Source organism: Globicephala melas, chromosome 3 (genome assembly GCF_963455315.2).
Source record: "Globicephala melas chromosome 3, mGloMel1.2, whole genome shotgun sequence".
Lineage (NCBI taxonomy): Eukaryota > Metazoa > Chordata > Mammalia > Artiodactyla > Delphinidae > Globicephala > Globicephala melas.
In genome coordinates this window covers 5,972,822-5,999,801 of record NC_083316.1, presented here as the reverse complement: position 1 = coordinate 5,999,801, position 26,980 = coordinate 5,972,822, and the positions used below count along the sequence as shown (strand labels likewise).

Sequence of the window (26,980 nt, the reverse complement as noted above, 5' to 3'; positions counted from 1 at the left end):
GAGAATTCCGTAATGGTTAGAGGCCTGGGCCTGAATCCCATCCACACTTGCCATTTGCAAGCTGGGCAACTCTGAGCCCCCTGCTGCCACTCCCATTCTCAAGTTCCTCTCAGTAGTAGGGAGAGGTTGACTGAGTCAAGATGCTTGGGAAAGTAGATGTTAGTTAACTCAACTCAATGAAATAGTAAATGTTCATCCATTAGTTATTATCAACCCATTTTCTGGAAATGCATTTCTCAGTAAAAGACGTGAAGACAGAGCTATTTCTGTTGATATTATTATTTTCTTTTGTTTGATGTGGACACACATCACATGCTCTTGCTCGGGAGAAGTCACTGTTCTGCCCCAGCTTAAACCAATCACATACAACTTGCAGACAGCTAAGATCCTTAACATTCTTCGTCATGAGAAATTCTGTTACTTTATGCTTCTTCCCTTTTTTGCTTATGCAGATCACCTTTTGACCCTCATGCATTCAAAATCAATCTAATCTTAAGTGATTTGTCACATGTTCTAATTAGACAAAATTGCTTTCGACTCTTTATTCTACTTGCATTCTATCCAGTATCTCCTCCAGACTCATGTCATCAACATTGCTCTAGGGCTGCTCTCGGCATCACCTCTGTCACCAAACAAGCCTTTGATTTAAAATGTGGGACAGGCAGAGGCAGGGATGACCCTGCAGAGTACACCTGAATACTTCCTTTCACACTGCTGGGCACACTGGGTCTGCCTGCTCTGTCAGGGACGAACCCTCTGGGTGGCACTGCGTTCCCAGACCCTGTTTCTCTGTCTCATCCTAAAGACCTCAGGCAGGATCTCATTAAGCGCCTTGCTAAAATACAGGCTTCTTCTGTCTCCAATATCTCCCAATCTAACAGCCCACTGCGTCTATGAAGAGCTTGTGTTCCCATCAGACCTTTAATAAATGGGAAGGAGTTTTGTATTTTCCCGCATATATTTTCATTTTACAAGCCTTGCATTTCATACCATCTGCTGATGTGGGCACTTCTCATGCTGCCAGTCAGCTTAAATTTTATTTTTAGATGCCAGCTTTGGGCAGACCATGAAAATCCTGCAGGCTAAATTTTCAGACCTTCTAAACAAAATGTCTCAACAATCTTTTAAGACCCCGTGAGAATGGATGGGGTCAGAAGCCGAACTCACTGAGAATCACTTGTGGTTCTTTCAAGAAAAGAGAAATGCAAACAGCTGCAAGTGGAAAGGGATCAAATAACTGATGCTTATGTAACTGTATCCTGCACACTAGTCAGGAGACTTGACTATAAACAAGTGAAACACAGCACTAGGGGAAATTCTCAGCCCAGAGAGTGAAACCTGACAGCTAAATAAGCAGATTGCTGGGAAGACCCCAAAGGACGGAATGAAAATCCTTAAGCGTCTTTTCTCCTAAGAAGGTTCTTATCTTCCCTTGAGCCTTCCCTCAATTTGACTTAATAAAAAAAAAAAAGAGAGAGAGAGAGAAGCAGAGGTAGAAATGTGCAGAAACATTAAGAATCAACATTCCTTCAGCAGTATGTGCAGTCTTGTTTCAGCAGCAGCTGTCTTTGTAAAACAGAGATCCAGCCAGGCTACGAGCTGTAAGAAGTGCTGATCGGTATACCCTGGGACATTTTTATTTTACTCTTTTGGAAGACTCTTTGGGGGAAATTTTTAGCAGGACCCTGCAAGCTGAAAAATGTATGGCATGTATGCCTGAATTTCCCAGTCAGTGACACATTGTTGAAAAATATTAACTGTGTTACATGAACTCTGAAGCATCTGCTCAAAATCCAGCAGAGGATGTTGAGACACATCCAGGGCACCACAGAAATAAGTGATGGGAAAAGGAGAAAAATCCTGAGTCTTACATCAGTAGTGGAGGTGTTGAGACCAATGAAATAAAAATTAACCTCACGTTCACCAGGGATGTGACTCAAGTGAGGCCTCTCACAAGGTTCACAGAACAACAAGATGGAGGTCTATTTCTGAGAAAGGGTGGCTTTGGAAGTTGCATATTACAAATTTCTGAAAAATAACAAACTATGTTTAAGTGAATGGAGCAGCAGAGGCATGTAAGTATTTTGTGGGGTGATAAATTATTATAGTTAGAGTGAAAATAAGATTTCTAGTTATTATTCTACAATGAGTCAATATGCCGAGTCTGATTTTGTAAATAAAGTTGTATTGGCTCACCGCCACGTCTATTTGCTTGCATGTTATTCATAGGTGTTTGCAGGCTACAGCGAGCAAAGTTGAGCAGTTGCCACTGAGACCAGATGGCCCGAAAATTCGAAAATATTTACTCTGTGGTCCTTCCCATAGAAAGACTGAGAACCCCTGTTCTACAACATACACAGGCCTTTCTTTGTTGCTCTTGGTCGTACTCGTAAATCCAACTGACCATCTCACAGTTGAGTGACAGGAGAGACTTGGTATCACTTTAAATCACCTTCTAAGTTCTAAATGCAGAATCCAGGACTGCAGATGTCTTGACTATGGTAAATTGTTGGTGAAGAATTCTATTACAGAGGACACAATCACCACCCTTTGTAAACTGCTATGAACCTGCATTTCTGTTTCTCAATGTTACTTACAGGTCTCCTAGTAGATGTTAAGGTGCCTGAGGTTTTCTTGTTTTACATCATGCTCATCCTGGAAGCACTTAGAAAAGGACTGGAATGCAGCAGTTACACAAAATACATCTTCTGGATAGATTGATGAACGTGCAATTGACATTAATAAGTTCTCTAAATTTACAAGAAACAGATTTACTAAAATTATAATCTGATTAGTAAAAATACTATAATTTAATTGATTTGCAATACTACAATTGTAATACTACAAGTTAATTAAAGTTACTGTTATTAAAGAAATTAGTTTTGAAAGCTATCTCTTAAATCACCTCTCATACTGCATAATGGTTTTCTACAGTTTTGGACATTTCACTGTTGATCTAATTGGTAGAGGGTTATATGGGTTCCCCTTAAGGTTTATATGATTCTTCCATTAACTGTTCTAAAATATCATCATGGAATATCTTTCTGGATGTTGAATGTTTTCACCCATTTAAATACCTCAGGAAGAAGTTCTCTGCTAACTTTAAAGGTTGATTATATGTGCGTTACTGAAAAACAACAAAAAGTAAGCCAGAGAGAGAGAGAAAACGCAGAAAGCCATAATCATAGCCATAATGGCTTCCATTTATTGAACACTTAACATAGGCCAAGCACTCGCCAGGAATTATTGACACATGGTCTCTAATCCTCGGTCCAGTTCTGTCCTTGGCCCTCTTTACTTACAGATAAGTAAACAGATGCTCAGAGAAGCTAAGTTACTTGCTAAAATTTGTACAACCAATTTATGTACAACTGGGATTTGAGCTCAAGTCTTTCTGGCTCCAGAATTAAAGCTTTTTCCATTATGCATCATCCTGTCTTTGAAAAGGGGAAACATATCTTTTCATTCTGGGGGACTCAGCAAAAGGATTTAACTGCTTTTGCTAGTGCAGCATACAAGTAAGCTTTCCTAGTAAGCTTGAGGTTCTTAAGATCAGATATGGGGAACAGAGGCATTCTATGTATCTGGGAAACATCTGCATGCCTGGAGAGAGCAAAGAAAAAGTCCCTTCTACAAGGAGCATCCAGGAAGTACAGGAGTCAGAAAAGAGATCCAGTGCACTTGAGATGAGAGGTGCATGATGGCTGGGCTCCAAGAGCCCAAACTTGGGCTCCTGGGACAAGTTCATGGGCCATGGAGGACTTTCTGCAGGGGACACCTGGCTCATTCTCAGGCACTGGACAGGTGATAACAGGAGGATGCTCCAGACAGAGGACAAAATAGATGTAACAGCACTGACATGAGAGGAGGCAAAGCACAATCAGGTACCCGCAAGTGGCTCAGCCTCTGCAGAGCTGAGGCTGGTGGGAAGGGGTGGGGCGAGGCTGCGGGTGCTACAGGGCCTAGCGCACTATCCCAAGAGATCTGGGTTATTTGCTCTGCAGGGAATGAGAACCATTGAAGGATTATGAAGGCAGACTTGAGTTTTAGAATGATGCCTTGGAGAGCTGTGGGTCAGGCCCGGAGCCAAGCCAGCATCTCCTGCAGCACCCCCAGGAGTAAGTGATGCATCCAGGGCAGAGGCAGTAGGATGAAAAGTTTAGGAAAGTGACTTTTGACTAATACTGAAGACAAACATTTACTGAGACCTGGAACCAGAGATCATCAAAATGATTCTTACATTATATGCAACTCAAAAGGCCGGGAAGAAATGGAAATACTTTTCTACTTTGTGGATGTTATAAATATTAGATTTTAAAACATGTTAAATAGGAAATGAGAATCTTAAACTGATCCAAAAGATAAGCTCAAAACAGTTCTTAAGATTTTCCATAAGAATGCAACACCAGGGTAAAATTTCTACACACCTTCCTCGTCTTTTTATCCAAATCCAAAAAATTATTTAAATTCCATATGAGATAGAGTTAAGGAAAGGAAAGGAAAGAACTGTGTCATTCTTTCTAGGTCATGAAGGCTTATTTATAAGAAAAAACAGACCCAAACTCCTCAAAAGTCCAAAAAGCTGTTAGATGAGTAGTAAAGGTAAACCACAGTAGAGGGAAATATCCAGAATGGGTTTTGATACACAGAAGATCATGCAACAAAAAGAACTAAAAATGTGGGGAAATTGATTTGCCATGAAATATTGATGTTTACAGTCAGAAGATCCCAATTCCTAGAGTCATCTGAGAAGGTTCTCTAAGAGAGGTAATTAAAATGATAATCAAGTGAACCAAATACTAATGAACCAACTCTGCAGGATTTGCCAGGAGACAATAGTAATGACAGTGCATCCCACCTGCACAGGTGAGGTTCTTCAATTCACCACCTCCTAATCTCTGCTGGGATCCACCCACCTCTGTCTCAACAACTGTCACCTCCAATCTCACAACCACCAAATGTGTCCACAAGTGACTGGTCCACTTAAGAACCACTGTGTCTGGGACACAAGACTTTCACCCCATAATAAGAAGAGTTTGCTAAGAATCCAGATACTCTTTGGCAGGGAAAGACTAGAAGATCTTCCAAATGAAAGCCTAGCTCTGCCTACAGAACTTCCTTGGTGCTCAGTCAAGAGAAGCAGTCATCGACCTGTTAAGAAACCTTAGGGACTCCCCTGGTGGTCCAGTGGGTAAGACTCCATGCTCTCAATGCAGGGGGCCCGGGTTCGATCCCAGGTCAGGGAACTAGATCCCCACAGGCATGCCACAACTAAAGAGTCTGCACGCCGCAATGAAGATCCCGAGTGCTGCAACGAAGACCCGATGCAGCCAAAATAAATAATAAATAAGTAAATATTTTTTTAAAAAAGACCACTTCAAAAGAAACCTTAAACCAGAGGTTTAGATCACAGTATAACCTGTAGCTTGAAGCACTAAGTACTTCCTTGACCAAACTTCCAGAGGTATGTATAAGGCAGTTTACTTCAGATTAATGTCCTCAGTGTCTTCAGGATTTTTGAAAATGTCTTTATTTCTCAATTAATAGGAACCCAAATCAGTGACCTTCTCTGCCTCATTAACTAGCTAAAATATGATGATCTCTATGGGTTCAGTAACCAAGTGCACAGGGGCTGCTGGACTCAAGCATCCAGCCTACTGTTCCTATGGATCATGTTAATATCCCTGGAGCCAGTTCAGTTTCACCTCATTTTTCTGTCAGTGATGAGTAATCCCAATCTTGAACTTCCCTTTGTATATCCAGTTTCCTAATTCTTCAGTCATCTTTGTATCTTTCCTCTGATTCCTCTATAATACAGTAAGCTTGATTTAAAACTTATTTAAAATTCATGTGAGGATCTGACTTATCTTGAAGAAAACAAAAGGATAAAATAAAAGTTTGAGGGCGTCGGGGCTGTTTTCACTCTTCCTGATTCTCTTTAAAGGGCACCACTACCTGACCCAGCAGTCATGCTCAGAGACAGTGCAAAGAGAAAGGACTGCCCACTGTCCCCCTCGCTGGGTGCTGTCCAAGGCACACGGATGCTTACAATGCTGCTACACCCGGTCATGCGTGTGTGTGCCTATTCATTCCATCCCTCATGTGTCTATTCATGCAGGCATCCATTTAACATTATGTACCCCCGGTGCTGGGACAAATAAAAATATTTAAAAGCTCTGGTTCCTGCCACAGGTCTCAAAAGCTCATATCAAGGCCCAGGGAACGTGTGACAGAAGGACATACAGACAAATAAGCATCATGAAATACGATGTGAGGATTCCTGTGGAAAGTCATAATAATAACACAGAGCAGGAGAGGATGGGACCATGGGGAAGGTTCCACCACCTCAGCCTTCATCTCCAGATCAGTGATTCCCCACTGGTCCGTGAGAAGCCGAGGACATGGGTCCCTTCACCACCTCAACTCTACTTCTGGTCTACTCGGGTCTCTCTCCCAGCAGAACAGGTCAAAGGACGAAAGGAGAGCAGGAATGTCCAGGATTAGAACAGAAGGCTCGGTAGCATCATGAGTGCTTTGAACAACACTGAGACTCAGACTTGCTAAACTTTTAGTAAACCAGACAAACCAATTATTGGAACTGTGTCCCCCCACCCCACATGAATTCACACGTCGAGGCCCTAACTCCCAGTGTGACTGCACTGAGAGTGACGAGGGAATTTGGATTAAATGGAGACCTAAGAGTGGAGCCCTGATCTGGTCTAATTTTAGTGTCCTTATAAGAAAAGACAACAGAGCTTGCTCCCTCCCTGTTCCTCTCCCTTTCTCTCTCCGTCTGCCTCTCCCTCTTTATCTTTCCCTCTTCCTCTCTCCCTGCTATGTGAGAGCACAGTGAGAAGGTAGCTATCTGCCAGTCAGGAAGAGAGCCATCACTAGAACCCATTCTGGTACCCTAATCTCAGACTGCCAACATCCAGAACTATGAGAAAATAAATTTCTGTTGTTTAAGCCACCCAGTCTATGCCATTTCATTACAGCAGCCTGAGCTAATTAATACACCAAGCCATGGCTAGGAATCTTAGGAAAATATTCTATATTATAAATAAAACTCTGTTTAAACTCTTCATCTGTTATTTTCTGCTTCCCCTTCCCATTTTTGGTCAATGTCTTGATCTAGAGTTTGAGGCTTAGGTATGGCATAGAAGGGGATTTTTAAGAAACTAAAGAAAAGGTTAAAAACTAAATATTTCCAGTTTGACCCACAAAGATTACAATTCTTCTTCTTTTCCTAAAAATTATCCAGAACACCAAAGAGCACAGGAAATGCATAGGTAATTTATATTTTTGACAAAATTAGAAGATCGGTAGAAACTCCAGACTCCAAAGTGGGTGTGAGGGCTACTAAATGTAAGCAGGACCCAGAGGTGGGAAACCAAGAAAAGACACTCTAAGAGAACCCCCATAAAGGAGGCTGTAGATTCAGAAAGGAAGCAGAGATGTACCTCAAGGTGAGGGGCCTGTAAAAGCCAGGTCCCTGTTTTGCAATTGTAGGAATATTGCGGGGAGCCCTCTTGGATTCAGGATGTTCAGGAGGCTATAGGCTCCAGAAGGAATGGCATCACTAGGAGTATGGCAGGAAGCAGTCCCACTCTGAGGTAGGAGATTCTGTCAGTTAGCGTTTGTGTGGCTATAAGAACACAATGACTTGAATGCCATTTAATACAGTGATTCACCCCCACAAGTGCTCAGAGAGTTCTAGTGCTAATGATGAGAATGACTGGCAGTAGCAGTAGTAGTATTTAGTTCATGTTAAAAGGGCACTCTGGGGCTTCCCTGGTGGCACAGTGGTTGAGAGTCCTCCTGCCGATGCAGGGGACGCGGGTTCATGCCCCGGTCCGGGAGGATCCCACGTGCCGTGGAGCGGCTGGGTCCGTGAGCCGTGGCCGCTGAGCCTGCGCGTCCGGAGCCTGTGCTCCACGATGGGAAAGGCCACAGCAGTGAGAGGCCCGTGTACCGCAAAAAAAAAAAAAAAAGGGAGGCACTCTGAAAAATAGTAGAGTAAATGCAAAGTATTAATAAAACATCAAATAGCAGTAAAGTTGCTGGACTTCAAAAATAAAGAAGTCCATTGGGCAACCAGGTAGAAAGATCAATTTTGTAAGGGAAAAGAGAAATTCAGGCTGGCCTTAGATTACCAAACAACGACCTTAATAAATTCTAAAAAGTAGAAATAACATAGACAGTTATCTAATCTTAATGCAAAAAAGGCTAAAATTAATAACAAAAACAGAAGGGAAAAATCCACAATCATCAAAACAACAGCAAACGTTTTTCTTGTGTAACAAAAGAAATTCAAACCAAATCAGCAAAATATCTAGAAAATAATGATGATGAGCACATATAAAGCACAGAGCTAAAGCAGGCTCCAGAGGAAAATGTATAGCCTTCAGTATTTACATAAATATGAGAGAAAAAATAAATTGATTAAGCATTTAACACAAGAAGTTCAAAATAAAAACCAAAACAAAACCAAAGAAAATTAATGTAAGGAATTAACAAAGAAAAAATCTGAAATTAAAAAAAAACAGAAATTCAATAAAAATAATAAATATATCCAAAACTCATTCCTTGGAGAAATAAAGAAAAATAAATTTAAAAATTTGCTAGATGACTCAGGAGTTAATAGAGAAAGGACAAATCCCAAGAATAAGAAACTAACCAGGGAAAAGTAAACATCAGAACAGAAGTAATTGAAACTATGAAAAGAGATCACTCTACTCTCTAAAATATAATTGCAACCTTAGATGAAAGAGACTGCATTTATAAGAGTATATCTTTGAGAAAAACACCCCAGAAAAGAAAGTAAATCTAAACAGAAGAATCTGCACAGAAAAAAAGGGGATGATCTTTAATCTAAATAAACATTTGAGATGGAAGATGGTCACCCATGAGTGAAGCACTCAGAATCATCCCTGGCCCATGGCCAGTGCTGCCTGTGTTTGCTCTTATTATTGTCAAAACAGATCCAAAACCCCTCATAATTTATTAGTCAAAAGAATCAAGCAGAAAATTAGATAAAAACACAACATGACCTACTGAGCTAATTCCAGATTCAAGAATCATTCAATATTATAAAAGGGAAGAAATCATACAGTCTTGCCCACGGGTAATTTTTTTTAGAAACTCTTTTGATAAAGTTCAAGATCAATCTTTAAAGAAAAGAAAAAGAAAAAAGAAAATGTCGGTAAGTAGGAATACATGGTTACTTCCTTCAAATTATAACATTTATTTAACTTAACCCCAAAGCCAGCATGTCGTTTAAAGGACAAACGTCAACTCTACTAAATAAAAAAACAGACAAGTGTGTCTACTATCACCACATTACTGTCAACCTTTTTCTAGAGGTACTAGGCAAAGCAATTGGAAAGAAAAGGTGGCTATAAAAATCAGAAAGTAAAGATTTACTTGAAAATGATGTGATTATATACCTCAAAATCCTAAAAGGGTCAAATGCAAAATTACTACAAACAATGAGAAACTTTAGAGTGGTTGGAAGAAGCATATTCACTGAAAACCTTTTGAAACCTTTATCTCAACTTTTTTTAAAAAAAGTGACCCCATCACCTATTTTTAAAAATGGGGCAAAAAGCCAATGGCAGATGTTTAGTTCCCCTACCTGTCTGCAACCGTTCCTCAGGAATCCTTGTTGATTGCCTTATGGATGAGAGTTTTGTTTAAGCAAGAGTGGAATTCCCATATGTTTCCTCACTCTAAATCCTTCTAGTTTTGCTTTATTTTCCTATGTGTTACCATAAATATCTTCCAAGGAGGTATCTTCGTATGTTGCACACCATAGAGCTTAGTAATACCTGAGTAGTCAAGTGAAGGGGAGCCCCATGGACTCTCTGGTCTTGGAGAATACATGGAGGGTCTGTAGCAAGCCATGAAGGAGAGGAGTGGAACTGCTGTCCATCTGTGGAGGTTGGTATCGGGAGCGGGTTGAATACAAGCCCCCAAGTTATGTCCACTAGGAACCTCAGAATACTACCTTTTTTTTTTGGCATAAGGGTCTTTGCAGACATAATTAAATTAAGGATGTTGCTTTGAGATCATCAGAGTGGGCCCTAAAGACAATGGCCAGTGTCCCTATAAGGATGGGACAAGATGCACAGACACGAAGAGAAGGCCACGTAAAGATGGAGGAAAAGAAGGGAGTTTTGAAGCCCCAAAAGCCAAGGTACACCGAGGATTTCTGGCAACCACCAGAAGCTAGGAAAGAGGTATGAAAACCTTCTCACTCAGAGCCTCCAAGGGACCAACTCTGCCACAGCTTGGTTTTGATTTTTGTGAAATGATAAACTCCAGAATTTAGCAATTGCTGTTGTTTAAAGCACCTAAGTTTGTGGTAATTTTTTCAGCAGCATTAGGAAACCAATACAGTATCTCAGCTGAGGGGGTGGAAGGAGTGATGCAAAGAGATGGAGCTGTATACATGCAGGTGTCCAGGACCACAAAGCTGAGATGCAGGACGGTCTGATCCAATGTATCACAGTACCATTGGCTGGTCCAAATGAGCAATCCCCAAGGTTGGCTGGGGAACAGGAGTGGGCTGCTCCAGGGAACAAATACTCCAGGGAAAGAGCTCAAGATGTCCAACTGGCAAGTGATCCTATAAACACCTCCTTCTCACTCCTGACAAGGGTTGAGTCGTCTCTTGGGTCTCCAAAAGCTGGTGTCTTACTAACCTACAGAAGCACAGGTCCCCAGGTATTAGCTGAACTTCCAAACTTCACTCATCAGTGTAGTGTGGGCTTCTAGCATCTCACCAGGATGAATCTCACTGCCTTGAGTCTGCAGAGGACATTCCACAGGATGGTCAACCAGTCCAGACCTGGGCTCTGAGGGTCTTACGTATGTATGATGCAACTTTTGCCCTACTCAGTTCCATAGGTCATTTGGACTTTGATTATTAACATATATCCTCAAAGCATTTTCATGTTCCATTTATCTCAGCTTCTATAAAAGTCATTTAGACTATATTACCGCTGCTGCTGTCTACTGTTTACTGAGGACTGAGGACGAGGCCAGCCTAACAACAGGTTCTTCCTATACACCAGGTCATCTAATCAGCACCAAGGCCAGCAACGTTCTAGGGAGGTTGGTGTTACTGCTGCCATTTTAGAGATGAGAAAACTGAGTAAACTAAAGACTTAGGCCAAGTTTATGCGATGCTGCAGTTTGGTTTTCCAGGAAGCACATATGAAACAGAGCTGGGTGTTTAGTAGGGAGTGCCCTTCGGATCAATGCCCAAGCGGAGGGAAGGACTCGGGACTTGGCAGAGGGAGAAGTTGGGCTGGGATGCAGGCCTGACAACTTCAGACAGACTCACCGAAGCTGTGGCGCTGAAATGGCCAATCAGAATTGTCTTGCATTGGGCCCCCCACCTCGATCAGTCATGGATGTGGCCCGCCCTTGGAAAGTCATGACCTTGGGCTGGCAGCTCTGTGCAGCTGAGGCAGCCTGGAAGGGACTAAGGATGGAAAGCCAGCTGTTACCAGCACCCTGAAGAGCTGGACAATCAGTCTTTCTTTGAGGGGGCTCCGGGTGGTCCACCTTCATGTCCACGACACACAGCTATAAAGTGGGAGAAACTGAATCCAAGCCCAGATTCCATCTGGGACCAAAGTGCTTGCTGTGTCCACCATCTCATACTCTCTGACATGCCATTCATGAGCTGCTGAGAAGGACAGCAAAAGTGATGAACCCAGAGTCTGGCCGGCAGGAACTCACATCTCTCGGGGAAAGCAAATTTGATGTACATCATTCTCAAAGAGGGCACACTGTGATTATTACTGCAAAAATGGATAGAAAGTACGTCCCCTCCCTTAGCCTGTCCAGGTCATTGCATTCCACAAACATAACGAGGATGTTGTAGTTCTATCACTATACAGTTATTGTTATCAACACTTGATGTTTACTAACTGATGCATTAACTGTGCACCTGGCCCAGTTAAGTCCTCTTCATTTATCATCTCATCCAATCATCTCTGCTGTCCTAGGAAGAAGGCATTATTATTATTATTTCCACTTTACAGGTAACTAGGAGCATCCCCAGCCCTGTCTGTCCTTAGAATGTCTCCCAGTGACTATCTGTACATCCTCTCTCCATTGCACCAATGGAGTTTCATTGGGTTTCTCTCTACTCTTTAAAGAGATACCTTAGGACCAGAGCAAAGTTCTCGCTAAAGTCAAGCTGCAGATATATTACTCTCTCAAGTTCACACAACTTAGCAGATTCATCGTTTGACCTGCAAGTACCTAGAAGGAGTCTGTCTCGTGTGACTCCCCATAGGGGTTGCTGACTTTCTCACTGTCCACTAAGGGTTTTAAAAAGAATCATTACTAGCACAACACTGTAAAGCAATTATACTCCAATAAAGATGTTAAAAAAATAATAAAGTGGTCTGTTTGCTTCAAGTAATAATTAAAAAATAAAAAGCATCATTGATGGTTTAATAAATGACTAGAAATCAGTATCTTTCACAAACTATCCTCAAAAATAAACATTTGGAATGGACAGAGCCTCAGATCTTTGTATATACTGTAACAAAAATGCATGGATTGGTGAAAGTACTAGGAAAACCACCTGTCAAGATGTCAGCCAGTGGAACATGCCATTCAGCTGACATTTAATCAATCTGTAATGATGTAAGTCATCTGACATGAATCCATTGCTTTGAATGAACAGAAAGTACAGAATTCAGATGACAGGTTCAAGAAGACGATAGAGACAGCTGTTGGGGGATCGATGGCATTTTTCATTTTTAGAGAAATCTTTTTTCATGCTCCTTTGATCAAATCTCCAAGACAAAACTCATAGTCTGAAAGGGCTTCCCTTTACCTCTGTTCCTTCTATCTCCTCCCCAAAACAGGTTCACAAATGTTGGAAAATAAACTTAGGTCTCATTCCATCATTAGAGTCAAATAGTTAACTACCAACGTGAAGCTTCTCTGTCTCAGACACTTTTTTTTTTAATTGAAGTATAGTTGATTTACAATGTTGGGTTAGTTTCAGGCATACAGCAAAGTGATTCAGTTTTATGTATATGAATATACATATATCTATTCTTTTTCAGATTATTTTTCATTATAGGGTTATTGCAAGATATTGAATATGGTTCCCTATGCTATACAGTAGGTATTTTATCAGTTATCAGTTATCTATTTTACATATAGGAGTGTGTTTCTGTTAATCCCAAACTCTTAATTTATCCCTCCCTCTCCTCCTGTCCCCTTTGGTAACCATAAGTTTATTTTCTACGTCTGTGGGTCTATTTCTGTTTTGTAAATAAGTTCACTTGTATTATTTTTTCAGATTCCACATATACGGAGACATCATATGATATTTGTCTTGCTCTGACTTACTTCATTCAGTATGATAATCTCTGGGTCCTTCCATGTTGCTGCAAATGGTATTATTTCATTCTTTTTTATGGCTGAGTAATATGCCATTATATATACACAACATCTGCTTTACCCATTCATCTGTCGATGGACATTTAGGTTGCTTCCATGTCCTGGCTATTGTAAGTAGTGCTGCTATGAACATTGGGGTGCATGTATCTTTTTGAGTTATAGTTTTCTCTGGATATATGCCCAGGAGTGGGACTGCAGGATCATATGGTAGTTCTATTTTTAGTTTTTTAAAGGAACCTCCATACTGTTCTCCATAGTGACTGCACCAATTTACATTCCCACTAAGAGTGTAGGAGGGTTCCCTCAAACATTCTTAAAATTGCCAGAGCATTTTTAAATGATTTGGCATCCTGCAGGGAAGTGCTAATTTTCGGTTTGTTGTTCACTTGCCCTACAAAACTCTCTCTGATGCGATGATGGTGCGAAGTTCCTGTCATTTAGAGGAGAATGAGGTTTATCTGTCCAGCTGGGGGAAGGGTAAGGAAGGCAAAAGGAGAACAGAACTGTGAAGTGCGTTTCGATTTGCTTGAGGACACAGTCACATTGGGTACTTTCCTGTTTTTAACCTCTTCTCTATGCTTACCCCACTCCTTCCAAATTATAATGTCTTTAGAACAGATAAATGATACCTTGTTCAAATAGGATACAGATCATAATCAATAGCTGGATGCTACACAGAATGAAGAGTGATACAGTCTCTTTTCCCCTCTTTGGAAAATATTAATATCCTGAGCTTCTCTAAAGACAAAACCGCAAGAACAGAGATCCAAATTCCTAACAATTCGTCTCTTCCACAGCCAGAAACTGGGCAGCTGGTAACGTGCTGTTTCTCCTTTGAGCTTCTCAGATTAGATCCTAAATGCAATTTAATTCCAGACTCCAATATACAGTTCCTGAATTATACTGAAAAAGAATCAGTTATGTAACAAATCTGCGTTACTACGATTGCACACTTGCCATAGATGACAGGCTATATTTTCTATTTTAGGTCCAAATGAAAAATTTTCAAATTGTATCACAACTTAAATATATTAAAGTATCCACTGCATAAAGGAATCCTATAAAATTTCTCTGAAATATGAGTAATCCTGTTAGAAAATCAATATGCACTGCCTGGCTTATCTTCTTTAATAAATATGGATTCTCATATAACCTGCTTGTGAAAGAAATCTATATTCAAATTCCTCCCTCTCTCACGGGAAAATAAAACATACAGAAAATGAAAATTCAGACCATGCTAAGAATACCAAGGAAATAAATACATTAAAAAATTAAGTAAATTTCAAATACAAAATGCAATTGTAATATGTGAATAGGAATATTTGGAAATTCCTCGATGATGGTTCAGTACCCAGCTGACAGTGTACCTGACCTACAGAAGTTTAACAAATGAAGAACAGACAAGGTGCATATTTAAAATGGAGTAAGTGCTACACAAACACAGGCTGCAGGACGGACTGGGCTCCTGACTGATGGACCAGCTGCCCCAGTCTGGGAAGCAGGACACCTACCCAGATCCCTAACCTTGTCTAATGGCTGCATAGCTGCCACCCTTGCTCCCAGGGCCCAAGCAGGAGGCAGGCACCATGGCATGAGGTGGGAAGTTTCATCCTGCTTTCCTAGCCTCAGTCTCCCTCTGACGTGATATAATCATAGGCAAAAAAGACTCCTTGCTGCTTTTGTGGAACTTTCCGTCAAACGCATGCTATCCTACTGATACAGGCAAAATTCTTATTTTCTTGTTAACCATAAATTGTTAAGGGCTTTGTACCTCTGCTAAATTCGTGATAGGCAAACAAAGTATCCTTCTTACATAGACAGTACAAAACTGCTTTTAAGTTTCCTAACATCAAAATAATTTATTCCCTTGGTTATTAAGGATTCCAGATCCCCTTAATAAGCTCAGATTCCAGAAAAGCTCTTCTTTGAAATCCAGTTAGGAAACAAAGACAGAAAAGAGTTAGAAGAAAAGATGCCAAGACCAGTACAGTACAAAGGGAATCACACAAAGTAACTGAAAAGAATCTCTTCCTCTTCTACAAATAAAGTCCGTTCAAAATGTGTTTGCTGTCTTCCTCTTCCGGGCCCACCCTCTACCCCTTCTCTTCTTGTCCTTTTCCTTCCCTCCTGAATAACTGAGTGCCCAGCCCTCAGGTGAGGCAGAGAAGAGAAGCGTCTGCACCAACAGGGGATGGGGGAAGCGAAACTCACCCAAGATGACAAAGCTGGGCTGGGTGTGTGGAGTTCCTACACTGGGCAAAGTCAAGTGCAGAGCCTGAGCTGGGGGAGGGGACACCCTCACATGGACTGGGTGTCAGAGCCACAGCTGGGGTGGGGGACACCGTCTCGTGGACTGGGTGTCAGAGCCCCAGCTGGGGGAGGGGATACCCTCTCGTGGACTGGGTGTCAGAGCCCCAGCTGCCGGAGGAGACACCCTCTCGTGGACTGGGTGTCAGAGCCCCAGCTGGGGTGGGGGACACCCTCTCGTGGACTGGGTGTCAGAGCCCCAGCTGCCGGAGGGGACACCCTCTCGTGGACTGGGTTTCAGAGCTCCAGCTGGGGGAACGGGACATGGGGATGGGGGAAGGAAGCTGTCTCAAGTGAGAGGGCAGGGGGAGGGGCTGACAGTTGCAACAGGAGACTGGTTACATGCAGGGTTTCATCAAATAAATAAATATATTTAGGATCATGAGAGCTAAATATTTTTCACTGTTGGTCAAGGGAGCCACAATGGAAAGAGAGAAAACTGGCATAAAACTTATGCTGGAGTGGAAATGGAAATATCAGTGTGAAGTCATGCTGTTTAAGATGTAGGCAGATATAAAAATAAATGGAGATGCAAAGCACTTGGAGTACTGACACCCCAATGGCAACGGAAAGGCCTAAAGCCCAGATCTTGCCACTAAATGTCATTCTTCACCAAAAAGAACTAGGGCTCCTTGGAGGGATGGCTGATTTTAGGGTTAGGTCAGGGAGGGCACAAGAGGAACCCAAAATAGCTTGTGCCAGAAATTGAGGAAATGCTCAAAGAATCACAGGGACAAGTCAAAGGTACAGCTTGGAGAGGCACCTGCTGGACAAATCTGAGACCATATGGGCATCAAAATAAACAGTGACAGCAGTGGTTTATAATCTACTGAACATCAGACTACGTAGATACAAACAAGCAAATAAATATATTAAAAGTCTGATGAGAAACAGAATATTTGCATAGTTTCAAAGCACCGCTCCACAAAATATGTACTAATGACAAAGAGGAAAAGAGTAATTTCAAAGTGGAAAAGGCTGGTGGACAGCACACTGATAATTACCACTGACAATAATGGGACAAAGTAGACGTACACGGCCCTGATAGAACGTGATGAGGACACACCATCCCTTCTGAGATTCCTGCCAAAATGCATAACTTTAATCTATTCATGAGGAAACACTGGACCCCCCATGTTAAAGGACATCTTAGAAAGTAACTGGCCTGCAACCTTCAAAAGCGTTAATAAAAGCCAAAGGAACTGTTCCATCCAGAAGGAGACCAAAGAGACTCAAGAACAAAGTGCAATGCATGGGCTCTTGTTCTCTAAAGGACATTACTGGGAAAGCTGGAGGAACCAGAACGTCAGGAATTAAACAATGCACATTTCCAGTTTTGATAGCTGCATTATGGTTATGTAGGAGCATGGTATTGTAGGAAGTCCACACCAAAGCAGCTGGAGGCAATGGAGCAACACATCTGGGGGCAACCTATCCTTGAAAGACTTAGGGGAAAAAATTATCCATACTGGATTTTCAATGTACTGGTAGGTCTATAAATGTATTAGGAATTATACTTTGATTTAAATGTGTTAGGAGACATCATCCACAATTTTCAGGTATTAAATAAATTTCCTCAAGTAGATGATAGGTCATAGCCTGAGAATGAATTCTCATTCCTGAAATCACTGTGAAATTACTTCTGAAGTGATGGAAACCTGACCTTATATTCTTCTGTTCCTTTCAACATTATTCTTATGGAATAAAGAATGTTTATTCTTTTGCTATTCTAGAATTATCCTATCATTATCCTATCTCTGCCTGTCCACTGATAAGAAGTATTTTTCTTTGTTGGTTTTGGAAATTGAGTAAATAAAAATTTAAGATTACATTCTTTCCACTTTTTTTTTTTTAACCAATGCAAGAAAATAACAGTGCTAAAAAAAAAAAAAAAAAAAAAAAAAAAAACCTCAGTATAGTACTTGATATCTAAAATATGCCTGGTTCTTTGTAAATCACTTCTTTTTTTCCTTTTTTTTTTTTTTAACCCCATTTGATCTTCACAGGCAGGTATCATAATCCTCATTTCCCAGATGTTTTTTCTATTGCATCTGCACCAGCAGATACTTTCTTTATTCATGAAGGGGCAGAAAAAATAGGTACAAAATGTTCAAGGTATGTGTTCCACGGTAACCCACGACCAGCAAGATGCCATGAGCAGTGAAATATGCATGAGTGCCCTGTTGCCTGTGTGACCAGGACTTTCCTGTAGTGATTTCTATAGTGTAAACTGGCAGAGCAAATTATTATCGTCACATGATATTCTTACGTAAATTATTATGTACTCATTCCTATGAAAAACATACCCATCGCCCTGACCTGAATGTGACTACCTAAGGCTGAGCCTAATGGCCCCACTAAAGGGAGGGTGGAAGAATGGAATTTGTGGGAGAAAGGAGAAATGTCCCATGAATATCCTCATGGGAGGCTGTGAAAGGTAGAAAAAGCAAGTAAAAGCTGGGGCAGAACTCGTGTAAAAAGGAACACTTCTTCCGCCTCATCCCAGGCACAGCTGGATTGTTTCATCTTTTAATAAAACACCCACCTTCTCTTTCATTTGATTAGTTACTGACCAGCCACCGTGTGTGTCTCTGGCGATGCAGGTTACTGATGTGACTACTCTGCTCCGTCACAGGAAAGACATAGTTCCCTCCACTTCCTGGAGGGGATGCTTCTTAGTAACGTCCAAACAAGTCAATGGGAAACGGGCACCACTGTGCCAGATCAGGAGCTTTACCCTCACCCAGTGCCCACAGAGGACATTTCACAAGTGCTCAGGCTACGCTTAATGAATGTTTGTTATGAACGCTCAGAGACGAGTATTGAGAAAAGGGGTCCCTAGAACGCTTTCCAACTAAGAGCAATTACTACAGACCCAAGGGTAAGCCTCCATTTCCATCTCAAGTTTCCAAGTAAAACATTCCTTCAAGTGAAGGACAAACTGGTTTCTGAGACCCTCAGGGCTCAATGACCCACGTCTAAAATTCCCTTTTCAACGACAGTGGTGTTCATAACTACTCCTCTCAGCCCCGCTGCATTCTGCACACTGGCTGCATTTGTTACATTTGATTCCAACCCAGCAAATTAAGCACACTTTTTACAGGTAAAAAAGAGACTGTTAAGAATAAGTGCAAACCACTGCCCCTCATGTCTACGGATGTATGTAACAGGAAATTAAATGGTTTTTTAAATGCTTTTAACTAATTAAATAGGAAGGCTTCGCTGGAATGCCACTTAGCAGTAAAGCTAAATTTGCTGTTGAAGCATTTTAAAGAACTATTTTTTATGTCCTTGGACTTGCCAGAGGATTAAGAAATAGAGAGCTCTTCTGTCCTCTGTAAAGACGGGGTTTTGGAAATCTCTCAGAGAGAGATGGGGGAGAATTATGAATTTAATTATATAAGTTGTTTCACTCTAACTCTTAAAACTAAGAGTACTAAATTACAATGTATAATAACAGCTTTTAACCATCAATCAGCAAAATGGAACTGCCATTTCCAATTTTCACTGTTGCTAATTGCTAAGTGACTGCTGATTCCACTGCAGAGAGGGGGCAGTGGCTGGCTACCCATTAGCGACACTCAGGGTCAACATCAGAGAGAAGACCTGGAGCACCTGCCAGGTACCAGCCAACAGTCACACCTTGAACAGGTGTGGTCACCCTGCAGAGGTGGAGGTGCACCTACCTGCCAGACCAGGTGCTCCTTGGCCCCCGGCATTGCAGACAGGCAGATGCTCAGCACGATGGTGTGGGAAGAGGAGGTAAGGACACTGGCGATGATGGCATCTCGCATGTTGAAGGGCAGCATGGTGTACACCACGAAGATGATGAAGAGGAAGAATGACACCTACAGGTGGGGAGGAAGGACAGTGAGAGTCACAGAGAATGCCTGTTCCCAAACGCTCCCCCTCTCCTTCCCATTAAAGGCTGCACAGATCCCCTGGAACCACAGCCATTCAAGAAATAATATTACGACAAAAAGAGGGCATATTCAAACAAATCCACTGCGTTACACAAAAGGACTAACTATTGTGATGGAGGGAAAAAAGGTTCTTTTTCAAAATTTGGGGATTTTCAGTTTTGGTATCCAAACTATTGCAGACATTAGGTGAATCTGAGCACTTCATGGGTATGGATGCAAAGCTGGTCCTAAACTCTCAGAGTTTTGTATCTGTGCTTTAGAACGCACATCTGGATTCTTTAAGTTTTCTGTCAAACTGTTTCCGGAAACTCAGGGAGAATGGATGGCTGCCACCTGCGGGGAGTTGGTAGAAGCAGATGCCAAGAGGAGGGGCATGGAATTAACAAAATAAAGCAGCTTAGAGATGATTCCCCTGTAGTGAAAACAGTTTGACAGTTTCCCAAAGGTTAAACATACAATTACCATGTGATCTAAATATATACCCTAGAGAATTGAAAACAAGTACTCAAACAAATACATGTACACACATATTCATGACAGCACTATTCACAATATTAAAAAGGTGGAAACAACGCAAATGTCCATCCATGGATGAATGGATAAACTGCATGTGGTCCATCCATACAATGGAATACTATTCAGCCCTGAAAAGGAAGGGAATACTGATCCAGGCTACCATGTGGGTGAACCTCAAAAACATTATACTAAGTGAACCCAGCTGGGGCAAAAGACCCCATATTGTATGATCCCATGATATGAAATATCCAGAATAAGTAAATTTACAGAGACAGAAAGCAGACTGGTGGTTTTTAGGGGCTGGGGCAAGGAGGAATGTGAAGTAACTGCTCAATAGGGAGAGAGTTTCCTTTGGGGTGATGAGAATGTTCCAGAACTAGATAAAGCTGGATATGGCACACACTGTGACTATACTAAAACCCACTGAATTCTTCCCTCTAAAGTGGCTAATCCATGTTATGTGAATGTCACCTCAATAAAAAAAAATCAATTTGAAACAGCTTAGAGAAAAGCTCGGAATGGAAAAGAAAATGGTTTAGTAGGTAATAAAACAGGCCATTGTCATTATAAAAGAAACAGAACATCAAAAGGGATAAAAAGGTGATAAATCAAATGGAAGAAAGACCAGACCAAGGTCAGAAAAATAGGGAACGTGGGGATTTGATAGCTTCATTCACCACACAGCTCTTCACTCAAAAAATAAGTGAGGCTAAGGGAAGAGCTTGCCCCACTTTTACAGGGTGACCCGTGTTACTTTAAGGAATCCTAAAGCCCAGAATAGCAGGAAGGACACAAGAGACAGGGCACCAGCTGTTCTGCTCGTGTGTGTCCGGGTGTAAATTCACGGGAAGGATGCGGGCAAAAGGCTCTGCTCTGGATTTAAAGAGAGGGAAGCTCGGGTGGACGCCAGGCTCATTTCCCCTCCTGCACAGTCACAGGAATCTGTACCGCGTATTACCATCAAAAAGTAACGGTGCAGATTCTCTTAAGCAGGTTGTCTCAGCCTCAGTACTACTGACCGCTGAGGCTGGATAATTCTTTGTGGTGGATGCCTTCTGTGCACTGCAGGATGGGTGGCAGCATCCCTGGCCTCCACCCACTGGATGCCAACAGCATCCCCCCTTCAAAGCTGTGACAACTGAAAATGTCTCCAGCCATTGTCAATTGTCTTCCAGGGAGTAATACCACCTCTGGTGGAGAACCATTAAGCTATAGGAAAAGTCTCTTTTAAGAATGAGAAAAACAATTGTTAATGTAGCCACAGCTCACTGAGAAAACTAAATTTACTTTGGAATCCCTAATATCCAGCAAATTTACAGGAAACACTTTCAATTAAGGTATTATTATTGCTACATGTAGAATTTATGCCAAACCCTTATATCCTGCAAAGGCATTAAACGAATATTTTCAGGTATCAGAATTGACAATCAATTACAAAAGAAAACCTCTTTGCCAACTACATGTTTTTCTTCTAATGCAAAATCCTTTAGTATTTCTTTGAAATTAACAAAACTTTTGGACAGCTTTAAAACGCTAACACGATTTCAATTAACACACGCTCTGCAAACATTCTGAGCTTTGAAATGGAAGCACGTGGAAAGCTTATCTGCAGTAACCAAATGGAGAATAGAGGTGGCAGGTTTTCTGAATACAGTGGCTCCTGTTACCCACTTTTGGATGACAAAAGGAAACTGTTAAAGGTCAGTTAAGCAAATCATATTCAATCAAGTTTTGGATTTTAGTGGCAGCATCCCAGGAGCAACACTTCGGGAGCTCAGCGAGTGGTGCCTGGGCTGCATTCGGCAGGCTGGATGGAAAGAGAGTCTAGTGCAGTTTCAAGGCCCAGGGGGGGACAGTCTGCACTTTTTATTACTCCCAGAGGGCTCTATTTTTTTTAGCTTGCTTTCCAAAGCAACTTCAAATAGGGCCATATGTAAAACCAAAATGGATTTGCCGTATCTAAAAGAATGTGTGAGTAAAAAGGTCCAAAACATTAAACTGATACCAAGCTCATACAAACCAAGCTCATACAAACACACACACATGCACACACCTGGGAGGTTTAATTGATGGGTTACCAAGCTCATACAAACACACACACATGCACACACCTGGGAGGTTTAATTGATGGCTTAAAGAGGATGCTTTTATACGCATTACTCTGCAATGTGCTTTTATCACTGAACTATATGTGCACCACAGCCATCTTTCCAAGTCTATAGATGTGAAGGTATTATTTACTTTTTACCAGCTGCAAAATATCCCATAGAAATGGATGCACCACACGACTCCAGAATTTCCTCACTGACGATCACTGTGGCATGATAGGAAGCGCTTATCCAACTGATACAGCAATACTCTCACTGATCTCCTTTTCTCCAGCAGTCTCCTTTCTTTAATCCAGCCAACATACAACTGCTGGATTTCTGATCTTGAGTGCAAAGATCTAGTTAGTTTTTCCTTAGATGAATACTTTCTCTGGCTTACCCCTGTGCTCTGAACACTTTTCTCCAAGGCTTCTTGTGATCACAGAGTAAAGCAGAAACCACATGGCCTGGAGGTCCAGACTGTCCCCAAACTGACCTTTCCATCCTCACCCCCACTCTGCTCTGGAAGCAGCCTGTCTTCCAGCCAACCCTGGTCATCCCCATGTGGTAGGCATGGGTTGCTCGCCTCTAGGTCTGCCATTGCTCGTTCTCAGAATGTCCTTCCTCCTTTTCTTGGCCTGTTGAAATCTTACCTCTTTCTAGACCCAGTTCATATACAAATTCTTATCATTTCTCCAACACTCTCCAGCTTTCCCCCATCTCACTCAGAGTAAACTCTCAAGACCGGGCAACATCCCACCAGTCCTAGGATGTGGTCTCCTGTGGCCACACTGCCCTCCACTCTGCCAGGTCCCTCCTTCCCTTGCCGTGATCCAGTATCTTTGGCCTCCTGGCTGTTTCTGGGGCCTGCCAGGGGTGCTGCTGCCCAGGTGCTCATCCCTGTGGTGCCCCTACCAGGCTCCCTCTTTCCACTCAGGTCTCTGATCAAGTATTACTTTACCTACCAGACTTAACGGACTGCCCTGCACAAAACAGCAAACCTCCCTTCCACACCCTAGTCCTTGTCACCTCCTTTACCTTATTCACAACATTTATTTATAGTTCTGGGTTCGTTAATCTTCTCCCTCTGCACAGTGAAGATGAAATGACATTGTAAGGGCAGGAACCTGTTTCACTCATAGCCAAGTCCCCAACGCCAAGGCGCACAATGGTTAACACGTGGTAGGTGCTCCTTAAATATTTGCTGTCTGCACGAAAAACTCTATTATACGTCCCAACATGACCTAAACTACATCCACGTTATTAGCATTTTCTCACTAAATGCATCTCTAAAAATATCTCACCATCTTCCTTGATGCAATGGGCCTCGCCATTAACTACAGCCACATTAAATTTTGAATGATTATTTCTCTACTGATCAAAAAACTTAAATGAACAGACATCTATCAGCTGTCTATGGCAGGAAACAGCAGACACTGGATCGAACAGGAAATGGCCCCTGTTCTCAGGGCACCTCCTAGTTTACCCTGCAGGAGTCCTTGAGCCCTAGGAAAAAATATGTATCTTATTGTTTTAGCATACAACTAGAAATGCGAGGTCTTAGTAAAAACTGCCCAAGGAAAAGATAGAATTTTTGAATATATTGATCTAATTGAGCATTCTGGAAGGTAAGTTCTAAATTCAAAAAAAAAATTTCCTCTTTGAATGTTATTTCCACCCCAAAGGATTGTTGATTTTGAGAATATTTATATGATTTACTAATTAGGGGCATCTTTAAAACTTTCTGGAAACATAACTATAAAGCTATGAAGTCAGAAATGTGCTTTAACTTTTAAAAAAACAAAACACACAAGCTAGATTTACCTTTTCATGTAGATTAGTATTTTATTACCTTGTTCCTTGATCATAGTTTACATAAAGATTACTTTAAGTCACTCTTACATTTTTAAGTGCAAATATCACAACTGTGTAAAACAGTACTTTCTTTAATTGGGGAATCCTGTCACACCAATTTTTAGTGCTAAAGCATCCGTGTGTGTTAAGGCTTCTTTGGGTGTCTCTTTATGATCACCCTGCTTTTCAAATTTAACTTTGAATTTAACTCCACCTCTCCTCAGCAGAGAGACAGAGGCTTACCCATGAGGACTAACCAAGGGGAAGGAGATACACACACACACACACACACACACACACATATGTATATACATAATGTCATATTATTCAGCCATGAGAAAGAAGAATATCTTGCCCTTTTTAACAACACGGATGGACCCTGAAGGCATTATGCTAAGAGAGATAAATCACAGTGAGAAAGACACTGATGATTTGTTTATATGTATGATATCACTCATATGTGAAATCTAAAAAAATCAACTTGTAGAAACAGAGTACAATGGCGGTTACCAGCGGCTGGGAGTGGAGAAATGGGGAGATGTTTGTCAAAGGGCACACACTTGCAGTTATAGGGCGAGTAAGTCCTGGGGATCTAAAGCACAGCATTGCATTTACAGTTAACAACATTATTATATACATCAAAGTTGCTCAGAAATTAGATCTTAAAGTTCTCACCACAAAAAAGGAATGACAATTATGGGACATGATGGTAATCATGTTACAATGTTTAAAATGTTAAAACTGACCATGTCACTCCTCCTCTGTTTATACCCCACCACTGGCTTTCTACAACACTAAGAAAAAGTTCAAAGTCCTCGGCATGCCAATATGGGTTCCTCATGATCTGGTCTGGCTGATGCCTCTAATCTCATATCTCACCAACTCCCATCACCCCACGTTCATAGTCCCTCCATACTGGCCTTATTGATGTTCCTCCGACAACCTCAGGGCCTTTGCACTTTCTGTTCTTCTGCCTCAAATATTCTTCCTTGGATCTTCCCTTGGCTGGCTTCTGTCATCCAGGACAGAAGCTCAAATATCACCTCCCAGAGAGAATCCCACTAACTCTGTATCTAAATTATCACCCCCATTCGTCCTCTAGCTAATCACCCTGCTGAACGCCTTCCTGTCATTATTGGAATCTGAATGCTTATTTTTATATTTTTCTCATTTTTATTTTCTGTCTTTATCCATACAAATGTAGGCTCCATAGGGACAAGGATTCTGTACGGACCTGAGAATAGTACCTGGCACATAAAGATCTCAACACATACGTGCTGAAGGAAAGAAGGGATGAAACATTTCAGGTGTAATTGCACACGCAAGTTCCGAGCAGGGAAGCAAAGGGAGCTGATTGATTAGAGGCTTGTGCTCCACGGTGTGTAACTCAGGGGTGTCAGCCTGGCTCTACAGACCTGCATTCATTCCCACGAGTCCAGGCAGCATGATGGATGACACTCATTTTTATCCCAGCTCATCTTAACCTCTCATCAGTAACAAGGATATAACTAAGAGCAGTAGCGCATCACAGCTACACATTCGTCATTGAAAGACCCTGGTAATGAAAATTAAGCCAGCTCCTAGTGTCAACAGTGTGTTCGGTGCCTCTGCTAACCTGTGAGTGTCTGATGACTTCTGCCTGGGTGTATGTGTGGTCTTCCCACCTCTCCCCAGTTCATTACTGGTCTTGGCTGATGGTTCTTCAGGGTATGGGAGGTACAAGCTTCCTCAGCACATCCATTATGCTCCGTACCAGTAACAACCCTGAATTGTCTCTTGCTCTGTGGAGCTCAGATCCTTGTTACACCAACTGTGGGCCTTGCACTCGATCTCAGCCTCACCTGGGAGCTTGCCAGAAATGTGTGCTCTTGGGCTCCATGCAAAGTTTACTGAATCCGACTTTGTATTCTAACCCTGTTCCCAGGTGGTGCCTGGGACCCATACGGATCTGATGGGCTCTGGGTGGGTTCAGTGGTCAGCGTTAGTCTTGCTTGTGGCAAAGACTGCAGAGAGTTTCCAATATGCCAACCAGATGGACGCACAGGACAAGGGAGATGTGTTCACCTCTGCCACACTGCTCTAATCAAAATCTGGTCCAAAGCAGACACTGAGTTAATCAATGAATCAGTGAACTATGAGAAATTATTCATCTTTGACTTTGTTATTAGATCTTTTTTTCTTTCTTTTTTAAAAAAATTTTGGAGTATAGTTGATGTAAAATATTGTGCTAGTTTCAGGTGTACAGCAAAGTGAATCAGTTATACTTATACATATATCCACTCTTTTTTAGAGTCTTTTCCCATATAGGCCATTACAGAGTACTGAGTAGATTTTCCTGTGCTATACAGCATGTCCTTATTAGTCACCTATTCTATATATAATAGAGTGTATATGTCAATCCCAATTGCCATTTATCCCTCCCCCCCAAGCCATTAACCATAAGATTGTTTTCTACGTCTGTAACTCTATTTCTGTTTTGTTAATAAGTTCATTTGTACCATTTTTTTAGATTCCACATAAGCGATATGACATGACACCATACATAGAGTATCCTAAAGATGCTACCAGAAAACTACTAGAGCTTATCAGTTAATTTGGTAAAGTTGCAGGATATGAAATTAATACACAGAAATCTCTTGCATTCCTATACACTTACAACGAAAGATCAGAAAGAGAAGTTAAGAAGACAATCCCATTTATGATTGCATCAAAAAGAATAAAATACCTAGGAATAAACCTACCTAAGGAGGCAAAAGACTTGTGCTCAGAAAACTATAAGATACTGATGAAAGAAATTGTTATTAGATCTTATTTCTTGAAGTCTCCAGGCCAATTTGATTTTAAAATAGAGACCAATCT

At 41.5% G+C, this 26,980-nt stretch overlaps 1 protein-coding gene across 1 annotated transcript in view; it reads right to left on the bottom strand.

The window, feature by feature from the left end:
• Window positions 1-26,980, bottom strand: part of ADCY2 (adenylate cyclase 2) — a 445,822-nt gene that overhangs the window by 317,669 nt on the left and 101,173 nt on the right. Inside the window, exon 3 of the mRNA XM_030856549.2 lies at window positions 19,428-19,589. Within this exon, the coding sequence (XP_030712409.1) occupies window positions 19,428-19,589 (162 nt within the window). The remainder of the gene's footprint in view (window positions 1-19,427; window positions 19,590-26,980) is intronic.